The sequence below is a fragment of the Narcine bancroftii genome, chromosome 10 (assembly GCF_036971445.1).
Source record: "Narcine bancroftii isolate sNarBan1 chromosome 10, sNarBan1.hap1, whole genome shotgun sequence".
In the NCBI taxonomy this organism is placed as follows: Eukaryota; Metazoa; Chordata; class Chondrichthyes; order Torpediniformes; family Narcinidae; genus Narcine; species Narcine bancroftii.
The window spans coordinates 20,126,209-20,140,990 of NC_091478.1; the positions used below are offsets into that span (position 1 = coordinate 20,126,209).

The 14,782-nt window shown below is 41.0% G+C and overlaps 1 protein-coding gene across 4 annotated transcripts in view; it reads left to right on the forward strand.

The window, feature by feature from the left end:
* Positions 1–14,782, forward strand: part of cusr (Copper-only SOD repeat protein) — an 86,708-nt gene that overhangs the window by 17,365 nt on the left and 54,561 nt on the right. For all 4 annotated transcript variants that reach the window (XM_069900091.1, XM_069900092.1, XM_069900090.1 and 1 more), the window contains exon 3: positions 3,923–4,022. In XM_069900091.1, coding sequence (XP_069756192.1) covers positions 3,923–4,022 — 100 coding nt within the window. The remainder of the gene's footprint in view (positions 1–3,922; positions 4,023–14,782) is intronic.

The following is a 14,782-nucleotide window of genomic DNA, read 5'->3' on the forward strand; positions in this document are numbered from 1 at the left end:
ATTTGGGCCTGTTTTCCCACATTTCTGATGAGTGTTTGGCCCAATGCGTTGGTTACTTTTTACTTCCTATAAATGCTGCCTGACCTGCTGGTTTTCTCCAATACTTTTGTATTGCATTATCCTCATACCTCTCTAAACATCTTTTAACTATTGTGACATCACTCACCTGAGGCAGCTCCAACCATATTCCCCCTACCCTCTGTAAATTAAAAAAAAAGTCCCTTTTTAAATCCACTCCCTCACCTTTGTCTATGTCATCTAGTTTTGGACTCCCTGGAACAAAGACTGTGACCTTGCCTATGCCCTTCAGCATTTTGATTTACTCTACTTGTTGATGAAAAAAAATGTGGAATGACTCTGAAACATGGTTATATCAGACACTGCTGGTTCATTGAGATTTACTGTCTTCAGGGAATGAAGTTCTGGTTAAAGCACTATCCCTAGGACATTTCATGGTCAGCCTATGCATGTCTAATTTTCTTACCTTTCCAAGCAGACCCTGAAACGCCTGCTCCGATGTCTCTTTTCAGCCTGGAAGCAGCTGGGGCATCCATGCTGTGTCCTGGAGGCTGGCTACCACCACGGTGCCATAAATACACGCTGACAATATGGGTAGGGTAGATGGCCATTGGTCTGCTGCATATTGAGCTGCTGGCACCGACGAGCGGTCCTGAAGGCTGAAGCGGCCCGGTGAAGGTCCAGAGGCTGGAGCAGCTGGTGGGGCTGCCCCGGTGGTGCCCCCTGACGGCCCGATTTCCCCGCTGCTCTGATGGCCCCTGTCGGCCACCCCTGCCCTGAGGGGGGTCAAGAAGAGAGTAAAGTGAGATGGGTCGTAGTCTGATGGCATCACTGTGATGCCATTAGCCAGCCTCTTGCAGCGGCAGTCATAATGTGTGGCGGAGTGCACCGCTCTGCCACTGACACTACCTCGGAGAGGGCTTGAAGTCGGTGCCTTGGAGATAATCGGGGAGCATTCATGAAGGTAATTTTCCGACGTGAGGGCAGAGAATCTCTGCCTATACACTCAGATATTTTTGTTTTATGAAAGGCGTTCTGTTTAATTACCCATGCTTGCAAAAACATGAAGTGCATAGTTATTGATAGAATTAATAGAAAATTAAAGTTGAAACCAGGTTTGTTATTTTTCCCCTTCCATCTGGAAAGTATTTGTAGCTTCTGGTATCCCTCCGGTTTCGATCACTGTCTGATGCCACTGGTGCGTATTTGATCCACGGTGCTGCATTTAAATCTGATCTCGTGGCTCAACAATCACCAATGGAATGCCTGAACAATTATGCAGTGACCAAAAGGCAGGAAAGGGAGATTTGAAGACAGAAAAGGGAGATTTGAAGACAGAAGGCAAGGCTAGACCTGGTGAGAAATTAGTGGTTAAAAGATCAGCGGGTGATTTCTTGCAGCATCACCCAAGTGTATTCCTAAACAAGCCCAAATGCTGGCAAGCCACCACCAAGTTGTCTGACCTACAGACTTTTACATAGCTATTGGCAACATTATGCTTTGATTCGTTAAAAGAGGTAATTGAATCTTTGCTCTTCTCTCACAAATATTTCCTTATCATTATTATTCACAGGGAATTGAAATAAGATTCTATTATTACTTTGCTCAATAAGAGTAATTTTCTGGATATGGCCTCCATAAACTCAAAGTCCCCTGATGTCTGTGGTAAAAGATGTGCTCTAATAGCAGTTATACTTTTTTTTGAAAATGGTCTGTAGTTGAAATTCATGATTGTTTATGATTTCTGATCACTATCCTGGAGAAACTCCCCACAGGCAACTTCTGGGCTTTTACATTTTCTGTAGAAATTGTCAAGTGATTTTCTCCATCATGATAGTATGTGCTGATGGCGCCAACAGCTTCTGGGCTAACTAGTTATTACAATCTGGGTTCTCCATATATTTGACTCCAGATAGTCTACCTTCCCATCCCTCCATTGCACCCCTATCCCTCCCAGTGCTTGCAATCAACTCTGATAAATTCTTGTTTCTGTCCCAGATCAATTTATTTCACCAACTGTTGGACTAAAGAATTCCCATTGCACCTGATTAAATTCATGCCAGAAACTGTACAGATAACATTGTGTCATCACCTTTTCACCTGCCTTTATGTCCATGGTGCTTTGCATCGCTGGTTCCCAAAATGAGGAGCTTTGATTGGTAGCAATCCAGTATATATGCATACTACTAGTGACTCTGTTCCCAGGTGCTCATTTGAACCAGGGTAATGCAGATAGTTCAATAAGCCTTGACAAATTTTATTGGTTCAAACTCAAATGCTGTTTTGCGGAGAATTGGGTTTTAATGGTTTTGCATCTATGTGCATCAACTACTAATAGTAGCCACATTAGTTTTTCATGACTTTTGTTGCCCATTTTATACACTGAAGGGATATCATGTCTGAGTATCATTTTGCATAAGGTGTACTATTAATTCTTTATTGCTTAACAATTAGCCAATCATATCAGACTATTTGGCTCATTATTTGATCTGACATTATTCGTCCTCAAAGTAACAATAATAAATATGGAAGACATTTTAACAGTGCAAAATATATCATGTTTATATACAAATTCATGAAAATCTTTCTAACAATTTCCCCTATCATCTAACATCCACGGGTGTCACCAATGACTAGCAGCTCAACCCGTCTCAATCAGACTCGACCTGAATTCAGTCAAATAAATACCAGAGCTGCGAAAAGAAAATCAGATGTTGGGTATTCTCTTTAGTGACTCACCTGACATTCCAAAACATTATCACAATTTGCAAGGCAGAAGTCAAAACGTTATCAAGGACAGAACACACCACCCTAAACATTCATTTCCTCCACCAACAGTGTACAGTGATTGGAGTTTATGCAGTGCAGTTATTTGCCAAAGCTATTCTGACACCTAAACTTGAAACCTCCACATAGCAAAATCATATTTACATGTACCCCTTTGAGTAGCAAATCATTATGCAATTTGGAAAGAGGAAGGATCTTGTTCCTTGGAGTGCCATGATATGAGGGGCATGCTACACTTGTGTTCAACTGGTTTCTCTATATCTGGATGTTGGTAATGAGACTTGTTTCTATTCCTTTAGTCATTGCTAGGATTAAACCATGGGGCTTTCTTCTTATCGGCATTGTGGGACTACCTTCCCAAAAACCTACAGCTGTTCAAGGAGATGGCTTACCACCACTTTAGGGCAATAAGCAACAGACTGTAAATGTTTAACCACTCAGTGGCAGACCAATTTCAGAAATTAAAGACCGATGTGGTGTACATTGTTACTACCTTCACGATCAGGAACATAATCTCTCTTGCACAGTTATTCTGAGAAAGATTCTGCTGTCAGTTGTGTTATTGTACTTGCTTTCTACTAATACCAGCAGGTATATCTCTCTGTACTGGCTTCAGAATTCTCGTTCTGAATTCACCAATCTTAGTGAATAGATTCCATGATTTTTGAGTATTGTGGTAAAACCTGTAGTATCCTCTTTTGGTTATTTTCAATGTTCAACAGATTGTGTAAAACTTTTCCTCAAATTGGATACAATTCTCCTTATTGTTCAAATGCAAAGTGATTTTGGTTTTGCACTATTCCTAAACGTGTGAAGTGCTAACCTATGTTACTATTGCATATGTTTTGGATCCGAACTCAAACTTCTAGTTTTTAATTGATTTAACTTTGAGTGGTAGCTGGGTCAGGGAACATGTTGAAGTTTTTAAAGTCCTGTTGTATAGAATATTCTACCTTGTGAAGTTCTTGGTTTACCTAGTGTGAGACTTCAAATACTTCTTTAAAATAAATCTAGAATTGTGGAATTACCAGAAGAACTGTTGAATTAATTTTGACATGCTTCTAATTCATAAATCTTTTTCTTTTGTTTGCCATGATAATGATGCGGGGGGCAAAAGTTTTCAATGCGCAAATCTGCCTGCTGTGAAGGCTACAGAAGGAGAGTTTATCCAAGCCAAAGCTAACTTTAGTGGTGATGTGAAGGGAACAATTACACTGGTAAGTCTATATTCTTAAGTTACCTTTTTCACTTTTAAAGACAACATTGTTCCTGCCCTGTGGGTGCGTCCTTGTGTAATCAAATCCGGAACAATGAACAGATCTTTGTTCTATTATTGTACAATCCAGATTACCCTGGCATTCAGAAAAATATTTAGAGACAATGTAACATTTATGATCAAACAGGGAATCAGGAATGGACAAACATTTTAAAATTCTGCAACTGCTTTGCGTAATTGTTAAATAGTTCCAATGTAGAGGGTGAAATTTGGACAATGGATATTTTTTTCAGTATTTTAATTTTGATTTTCTAAGACTTGTATAGATTCAAACAATCAATCTCTTCCAACAACAATATGACAGACAGAGTCCATTTTTATTTCTCCCCATCCTCTTGCCCATATACAATTGAGAATAAAGTCATATAAATTATACAGATACAAAAAACACAAATACTGGTGGGATCAATGACCTCTACAGAAACCTAGGGAAAAACAACCAAGGTGACTAATTAACAAAAGGTAAGGAATTAAAAAAAACCAGCTAAAAGTGTTTGTCGTCTGTGCCATGTCCCACTTCATTGATCCCAATTGTTTCCCTGTTGTCATGGATTGTTTCAATACCTTTATTCCGAAGGGGGATAGTCATATCTGCAAACCAGTATATGTCAGATAAGGTTGCCACACTCTTAACGAATGTGTCATATTGCCTCATTAAATTGTACATGATTTTCTCCAGGGGAATGCAACTCTGCATTTCCATATTCCATCGTGTAATATTTAGTTGGGAGTCGGACTTCCTTGTGACCGCTATACATTTCCTGGCTACCGCCAAGCCGACCTTCATGAACTGAATTTGGTACATGGACAGTTTAAAACACACATCCATAATGTTTCCCAGAAGGTACAATTCCAGCTCTTGTGGAAAATTCACCTTTGTAATTTTTTTCTGAATGCCTCCCAGAAGGATCTTTGTGTACAGCCAGGATGAATGGATAAAGGTTCCAATTTCCACAACACACTTAAAGCACTGTAAAGGTTAAAACCTTGTGTTTTGCTTTTTGTTAATTTTGTGACTATCCCTTTAAGAAAGATTGTTGTATGTAGAGTTTTCATAGTTACTATGACGTCATATGTTGTAATATCCGGGCGAACCATGGAGGAGGTGTAAGCATCAAAATACTTTTCTTTGAATTAATCTTATCACGTTGTCTTAGCATCTTATTAGTTTTAATCATTTCTTATATCATTATGTCTTTAAATATAATTGAATGTTTTGTTAATTCATCATTATGAAAATCTCAATGCGAAGTTATGCAAATATTATACCTTTATATCAACTAATTAAAGGCTACATAAAGCTGCAATTACAAATTTTGGAGTGATAAAATTGTAATTCAGAATATTGAAGCTTACATTTCTTAGAAGATGACATGTTTTGAAATTGGGAAATAGGAAAGTGTCATCTACAAGCACATTTCCGAGATTTCTGGTTTGGATCTAGGTAATTTTTGTGGTGTGCGGAATAGTTGATGCAGGAAATTGTATTGCACCAACCCGTACCAGGGATTAATAACAGCTGTCACACTGTCCAGGCACAGATCTGACCAGCACCACTCGTGGATTGTTGTGCCCAAGTCTGATTCCCACCTTTCCCTTGATCTATGTAAAGCCCAGCTTCAGGTCCTCACTTTGGAATATGAAATACATCATGGAGATATACCTGCATACATTTCCCCCTTTGAATTAGAAACTCCATGTCACTACACACAGGCAGGGTCATAGATGGTCCCAATTTTCCCCTCAAAAAAAGATCTTAGTTGCAGAATGACATGAGCTGCCCTCGCTTATAACAATCCTCAATACACCTGATCCCTTTCTGGCTCCAGGTGTCCAGGATCTTATTGTCCAGAGTTGTTCTGGGTCAAGGGTGTTTTGGGAGATAACCCCACCTTCAATCCAATTCATTGATTTATTGTTTGCCATGTCTGAAGTACATGCTTTAGTATGGGTTATCCGTTTTCTTTGAAATTAATTTAGTGTCCCATTTATATATAAACTCTCCTGCTATCCTTTCACCTACTGTATATAGTCCAATTTGTGCCCAGGAAGTGGGGAGGTGGGGGGGGGGGGTGGGGGGGTGGGAGGTGGGGGGGGAAGGCTTCCTCAAAGAGTGAGGTGATAAACTTCACCTGGGCCACCCAGTAATATTTTTTTGAAATCTGGCAATTTTAAACCCCCCAATTTGTAATCCCAAGTCAATTTTTCCATGGAAATTCTAGCCACTTTACCATTCCACAGGAACTTTCTGGCACATCCGTTGACATCCTACAAAAGCCCTGGGGCAATGAAATGAGTAACAAGTGAAATACATATTGTGGCCTTGGCATCACTTTTATTTCAACACAGTTAATTCTGCCCACAAAAGTTATGCGCAGAGTTCTCCATCTACCGAGTTCCTCCTCAATCTTCCGGAGCAAAGGGAGATAATTGAGTTTGTATAAGTTTCCTTCTCTAGACATCTATAAATTCAGCTCTTTCATAATGGCCAGAGTGGACTTTCTTTGCTGACATGTCCATGACTGGATCCAGACAAAAATTGAAGTCCCCTCCAATCAAGACATTCTCATCCCTCTCTGTTACCTGTAAGAATATATCTTGTATAAATTGTTTGTCATCAAAATTCGGGGCATATATATTCATAGGTCTGCATGATTCAGAGTATATTCGACAATACATTATCACAAATCTCCCAGTCAGGTCAGCGACCACACCCTGGACCACCACAGGTGAACATTCTTCCCTGTCATGATAGCCATTTCCCCATTTCTGGAGTTGAAGGAGGACATCGTCACCTGGCCCACCCACCCCATCTTTAACCTTGTATGCTCTTGCTTTGTAAGGTGGGTCTCCTGCAAAAACACTGTCTTCTTGCAATTTTTTAAGAAGTGCCAAAAACCTTTTTCTCTTTATCATTCTGTTTATCCCATTCATGTTGAAGCTTACAAATTTAATTGCATTATCCATTACCCAAAAGCCCTTCCATTGTTTTCTCCCTCTTCCTTTTTTTCCTCTGATACTTATCTTTTGTTCCACTTGTCTTCTGTAGACACCTGGCACAGATGATCATGCTCCAAACAAAACCTAAGTAAACTAAAAATATTAGAAACAACAATTCAAAGAAGTACAAAAAATACCCCCAACTAATCCTTTCCCCTTCTCTTCTCCCCTAATCTGCATCTACTCTTACCAGTGCAAAACCTGAAATATTGGCACCAATTCCCGTGCCATTTTGGGGTGTGCCTAATGCATCCATCTAGCACTTACACTAGTCCCTCCACACTTTTCTTCGAGCTCCCCATATTAATTTTTCTTTCAACTTAACCAATCTTCTTTAGATGGTAACAAAATAAAACACAATAAAACATTCCCCTCATAATCATAACATTTACAGTATCTACAATCAATAATTCCATTAATTCCCTTTTCCCCCTTATTTATATTTAGTCCTGGGAGGGTGACAGGGTTTCCACATAATCCAATGCCTCCCCAGGGTCTGTAAAATTTTTTAAAACAACCTTTTTTTCCCCTCCTGCAGTGAAGGAGGGTAAACTCCCTTTTTGCCTTAGATTTTTTTTACCTGGTCGAATTCTCTCCTGTGACTTAATAGCACCACACTAATATCTAGGTAAAAAAGGACTTTCACTCCTCCACACCTCAACCTCTATGAGAACCCCCCCACCCCTTTAGTCTCCTATACTCCAGGGAGAAAAGTCTCAGCCTGTCCTTGTAATTCACATTCATGTGAATCCTTTCTGCATACTTTTCAGCTTCATGATATCTTTCTTTAGTTTAATGAATAGAATAGCACACTCCAAGGGGAACCTTATATCATGAATAGATATAACAAAACTTTTCTGCTTTGTGCTCATACCCAAATCAATGAAGGGAAGCATGCTAAGTGCCTTCTTCACTACCCTATTTACCCGTGTCTCCATTTTCCTAGATTTGTACCTGTATTCCCAAGTCTCTATGGCTACACCTCTAGCTTTTGAATTATAGGATGCTGCCATACGTGTCCTACCCAGTCTCTCATTAGTTTGTTATGTTCCACTTCAGTTAGATGCGTTTCCTGCACAAATGCTATATATATTTTTTCCTTCTTCAATAACTTTAGTAGCCTCTTCCTTTTAATTTGGTTACATATTCCATTAATGTTTATAGTCAACATGGCCATCTTATATCTTGCATACACCTCTTTTCCACTTCTATGCCACCTCCATCCCCCTTTCCCCATTTTCATCTCTTAGTTTTCTCATTACACTTAATGTACGACAACACATTTAAGACATAAAGTACCCCCACAGTTCCCACATCCACTAATACCTTAATCCCAAAAGTTCCCCCCTCTCTGAGTTGCCCCATATCCTTTGCCTAGCAACCACAACTCCCCTTTTCATTTGGATTGCGATCTTGTTCAAAGCGTCAACTGATTTTGTAGTGACGGTTATTCCCCCTCTACCCAGCCCTCTCCAGAAAACACTTTATTTTTAACACGTATAACAAAGCTCTCTTCCCCCCCCCCCACTCCCTTCCTTCCCTTCTCTTTTCCCTCTTTAGTTCTTTACATATACATTGTTTTTACATCTTTATATATACTTTATCACCATTCTTCACTCTTGTTACATCTCTTCTTCTCTTCTCCTGACCTGCAAATGTTCTGCAAATTCTTGTGCTTTCTCTGGATCCGAGAACAATCTGTTTTGTTCCCCGGGTATAAATATTTTAAGCAAGGCTGGATGTATTAACATGAATTTGTAACCTTTTTTCCATAAAATCGATTTCACTATATTAAACTCCTTCCTCCTCTTTAAGAATTCAAAACTTATATCCAAAAAATATTTTTTGACCCTTGTATTCCAATGGTTTATTATCTTCTCTAACTTTATTCCTTGCCCGCTCCAGTATATTTTCTCTTGTCTTGAACGATAACCATTCTTTTAGTGATCTCATTTGTTCTTCAAAAAAGACTTTATCTATATTCTGTTCATCAGTTTTACCTTTTATTTCTCTTTGTCCATCAGTTTTACCTTCTAACTCTCTGTGAAGATCTTGGTCTTTTTCTCTTTGTGTCTGTGTCTCTTCTGTTTTTCCTGATGAGCTGCTTGTATCTCTTTGTCGGGCCTCTTCTTGCTGAGCCTCTTGTTGCTGGTCCTCCCCTCCTGGGCTGCTCGTCTGTTGTGCTTCTTGCCGGTCATCCCTCCGTCTATCTCCCTCGTCTGTTTCATCGCTCCCTCTTCTGCTGCCTTCCTCGTCCTCCAGCTGAACGCCTTGGTGTCGGGCGTCCCTCAGCTGTTCACTCTGTGACAGCCCGCTCCTCTGCTGAGCCCCCTCCTCCCGGTGTCCTCTTTCTCCTTTGATTGCGCACTTTTGTTTGGCTCTAAGAGCCATTTTTGTAGTGCACTGGCTGGTGAGTCAAGTCTCCACAGGGCAGGCACTGACCTCGAGGGATGGGCGCTCCTTGCCACCACAGCGACCTGTTCCTTCATGCAGGTAAGGTCTTCTTTCTTCTCTGGCGACTTCTCTACTTTTTTTCCAGTTGTTTTTACTTTCTCCTTCTTGGAAGCCATCTTCTTTCTCATCTCTGAATCTTTATCTTCTATTTCTTATATTTTATTTTTGTTATGCTTTGCTTTTTCCTAACTTTTTTTCTGATTTTCCTGGAGAGGGCTGGTTTTCCCAACCGGCCACTACTCCATCACATGACTCCTCTCAAACAAGTCTTTCTCAAGCTTTTTTCCCTTATTGAATGCATGACCCACCCAGCCACTTTCACCTTTTTATATTGGGGCCCATCCTTTGAAAAACACGTGCACTGGTTTCTGTGTGTTGTAATTCTTTTAGAGCCTACATTTCTTGTCAAAATATAGTAGATGTAAGACTGAAGATGGTACATTATTTCATGTGTTTTGGTCACGTTCCTTCCTTTTCAATTATTGGGGAAGTACCTTCTGTACCTTATCTTTAGTCCTTCATAATAATTTGGCTCCTAATCCTTTTTTTTGCCCTATTTGGAATAAGTAAGTAGCTGATTTAAATTTGTCTGGATTACAGTCCCAGAAGAGCTATACTTGTGTGATGGAAGGATGTTGTCCTTCCAACACATACTCAATATCCCCTTTTCTGCTGGCATCCCAGTTAATTGCCCTGTGTGCTGTTTCCGCTGGGCCACCCTTAACTGGGACACAACTTATCCCTGGGGATCAGAGTGTTCTACCTTCAACTGGAAATGGGTGACTTTCTTCTATCCCTTTTCCACTGGTTTTATCAGCACTCCGGCTTCAGCAAACACCAGGGATATGAGCAAAGGTCGAGGTGGTTAATCCCCGGCATGAAATGACATAATTTGAGACTGGCATGCTGACAAGGTGGCAGTGGAAAAGGGGCTAACGGTCATCTGATGTGATGGCATGCTTGACTCTGGAAAAAATTTGATGCTCTACTAATGTAATGTCATAAACCTTAATGTCTAAATTTATGGGGTCCTTTCCTTAATTATTTTCAGAATTTATAAAATTATTGGATCCCATTTTATGGTTTGGTTGTCCTTTTGTTCATGCATTAATGGACCATATATGTTTTATCATAACTTCACAAGGGAAGGGTTAGATTATTAGAATCATTTTTGTTGTATATACATTTTGTTTTTTATGTCTCTGTCATAGGTTGTTTACAGCTATTTGTTAATATACGTTTACTTTGTTGGATATATATATATTCTTGATATTAGGTGTGTGTGTGTGTGTGTTATTGATTTCCTTGTGCAATGCTGACTTCATAAACTATTTATTGGCTTGCCACCTATGCGACTTACACCCATCCGCACATACGACTGAAAATTTGTTAGAAAATATAAAGCAAAGATATAAAATCTACACAGTTTATGTTGTATTTGACAAACTATAATAGGGAGACAGGACATAGAACAGCCCAAATGTGCATACTTACCTCCTTAGTCAGCGTCCTGTGATCCGTAGGCTGGACACAGCCCTTTTGATTCCTGTGCGCATGCTTGAACCTTTGGTTGGTGCATGCACGGTTTGTGTATTGGAGTTCGGTTGGTGCATGTGCAAGAGTTAAGGACGCAAATTCAATATTGTTAGGGCATGCACCAACTGAACTCCAATGTGTGAACCCACCGCACATTGTCTCACGCTTGCTCACAGGAATCAAGATGGCCACACCCACCCTGTAGACCCTGGGACGCTGACTAACAAGTTAAGTATTCAATTCCGACATGTGTCCATTCTGAAATATGACCGATCCTTCGGTCCGAATTACAGTCATAAGTCAGGGAATACCTGTATTGCCTCATCTTTAAAATTTAAAATTTATTTTCTGATTCACCTCTGGCCTTGCTGCTCCTTGGTACTTATTGATTTAGTGTGCTTATATGGCTAAACTGAAGTTAATGTTACAAGAAATGATGGAAGAATGGGCAGATGAAGACCCAAACCACATCTCAATTGAAGACGAATACAAGTAAAGACACAATGCTGGAGAAACTCTGCTGGTCAAACAGTGTCCTTTATATAACAAAGGTAAAAATACATTACTGACGTCTCGGACTTTAGCCCTTCATCAAGGTATGGAAAAATGTCGGCAGGTATCAGAAGGAAAGAATAGGGGGAGGTGTGGTCACAAAGGCAGGAAGTAATAGGAGGAGAAGGGAGGGAGGGGATAGCAGTGATCAAGGGGAGGAGGAATGACTAGGTGAATAGAGTGGGAAGGAAGGGGGAGATCTGGGAAGGGAAGGGAGAGCTGATTAGCAGAAACCAGAAAAGATGATGTTAATGCCATCCAGCTGGAGAGAGTCTAAACAGACCTCCAGTCTGTGGGTGATCTTGATGGGATAGTACATAAGGCCATGGACAGACATGGGAGTGTGACACAGACTGAAATGGTTGGCTACTGGGAGGTCTCTGTCACTAGTGGGGATGGAGCAAAGGTGCTTAGTGAAGCGATCTCCCAATCTGTGCCCAGTCTCTCCAATGTAGTGAAGGCCACAAAGGGAGCACCAGATGTATTAAATTAGTCCTACGGTTACACAAGTGAAGTGTTGCTTCACTTGAAAGATCTGTTTAGGGCCCTGGACTGTGGTGAGGGAGGAGGTCTGGGCGCAAGTGTGGCACCCTCTGCAGCCACAGGCGAAAGTGCTGGGGGGCGGGGGAATTGGTGGGGAGGGATGAGTGCACGAGGGAGTCATGAATTGAGAGGAGAGGGGAGGAGATGTGTCTGGTAATGGGATCCTGTTGTAAGTTTCGGATATTCCAGAGGATAATGTGTGGGATGTGGAGGCTGGTGGGTGGTAGGTGAGGATTCGGGGAAATTTATGTTTGTTGTGTCTGAGGGCAAAGGGGGCCAGGGCAGATGAGTTGGAAATGGAGGAGATGCGGGTGAAGGCTGAGTTGATTGTGGTGGAGGGGGAAACTACATTTGTGAAAGAAGGCAGACATTTCAGAAGATCTGGACTGGAAGACCTCATCTTGGGAACAGATGTGGCGAAGACAGAGAAATTGAGAGAAGGGGATGGAATCTTTGCAGGGGACAGGGTGTGAGGAAGTGTAGTCAATGTAGCTGTTAGAGTTAGTGGGTTTGTAATATTTGTCGGTGAAAAGTTTGTCTCCAAAGATGGAGACAGAGAACCAGAAAGGGGAGAGTGTTGTCGGAGATGGACCAAGTGAGTTTGAAATCGGGGTGGAAGTTGGCAGCAAAGTGAATGAAGTTGCCAAGCTCATCGCGAGTACATGAGGCAGTCATCAATATAACACAGGAAGGGTTGAGGGGGTCTGGCCTGTGTAGACTTGTAGCATGGATTGCTCCACAAACCCCAGAAACAGGCAGGAGGTTTGGAGAAAGTGAGATGAGTTAAAGGAGAAGTTATTTAGAGTGAGGACAAGTTCTGCCAGGTGGAGGAGGGTGGTAGAGGGTGATTGGTCGGGTCTTTGGTCCAGGAAGAAGTGAAGTGCTTTCAGACCTTCTGTATGAAGGATGGAGGTATAAAGGGATTGGACATCAATCGGGAAGTTGAGGCAGTTCAGTTCAGGGAATCTGAAATCATTGAAGAGATGGAGGGCATGTGAGATATCACAGATCTAGGTGGGGAGGGATTGAATCAGGGCAGAAAAGATAGTTAGGGTAAAATGAGACCAACTCAGTGGGGCAAGTAGGATTCCACAGGGATCAGTATTCAGTGCTTTTTGTTCTATATATTAATCATTTAGATTTAAATGTTGGGAGCATGATAAAGAAAGGAAGAATTGCATACGAGGTTCATCAGGTTGATATGAGAGATAAGGGGTTATGAGGAGAGATTTTGTTTCCTGGGATTATACTCACTGGATTTCATAAGAATGAGAGGGGATCTTATATAATCATCTAAAATTATGAAAGGGATAGGCTGAAAAGTTTTTTCTACTGGTAGGTGAGACTAGAACTAGAGGACATAGCCTCAAAATTCAGGGGGGTTGGATTAGTGCTGAGATGAACTGCTTTTCCCATTGACTCATGAATCTCAGGAATTCTCTGCCCAAGGGATCTGTCGAGGCTACCTTATTAAATATATTTAAGACACAGGTAGATTTTTGCATTGTAGAGGAATTGTGGGTTATGGGGAAAAGGCAGATAGATGGAGCTGAGTCCATGTCTAAATCAGTCATGATCATATTGAATTGTAGAACAGGCTTGATGGGCCAAACAGCCTAATTTTGTTTCCATTTCTTATGCTCGTAAAACTTAAGGAAGTGTGCAGCTAAGAGAGTTGTTTGTGTGACTGAGAGGTAGAAGGTGTGCTTTTGACTGCACATAGACTGTCTGGCCAACCAGACAGAGGCAATGAGGTACTGAGGAGGTGCAACAACTGAAGGGCATTTGCCCTGAATGGAAGGATATTGAGAAGTATCCAGGACCTTGAAATGTGATGTACACATACTAAAGAAGGCAGAAAAGATTGATGAATTGGTTAAAAAGGCTTATTGACTGACATCTTAGCTGAGTCTTAGAATGTAGGAGCAGGAAGTATTGCAGGAAATCTACACAATTATTTTGAAGTCACAACATTAATCATTGTGTGATTCTGGTCATCACATTGTGGGAAAGATCTGGAGAGGGTGTGCAAGAGTTTCAAAGGATGTTGTTTGGATGAGGAAATTGCAGCTAGGAAGAAAGCTGGTGATTAAACTGAGGTTGAATTCATTAGAAAAGGGTAGGCTGAATCCCATTGAGGTATATATTTTTAAAAAAAGAGGTGGTGGTTTGTATAAATAGAGAAAAAACACTTCCCTCATCTGAATAGTTAAAAGAAAGGACATAGAGGTAAAGATGGGGAGGTCAGGGCTTCAGAAAGAAATGTTTTCATCCAGATGCTGGTGGGAGTCTTTTGCTTTTATCTTGTCCACACTGGCCAATGAGAGCAAACCCCTGGCTGCGCCTCCATCCGTCATAAACTCTCAGCCAAAATTTAGTTGTCCATTACCCAGCTTGACCCCTGTTATCTTCAACGATTCATGTTTTCAAGATGGAGTTTTTAAAGCTGGCTGCATCACAGTCTGGTTTGGTAACTCAGGAATGCAAAAGGTTTCAGAAAGTGGCAACCTAGCTTAGTCCATCATGGGCACTGACCTACCATCTAAGGAAGATGTTTGCATGAGACGCTGCCTCAAGAAGGTAGACAACAGCATAAAGGACCCTGTCACCCTGGTC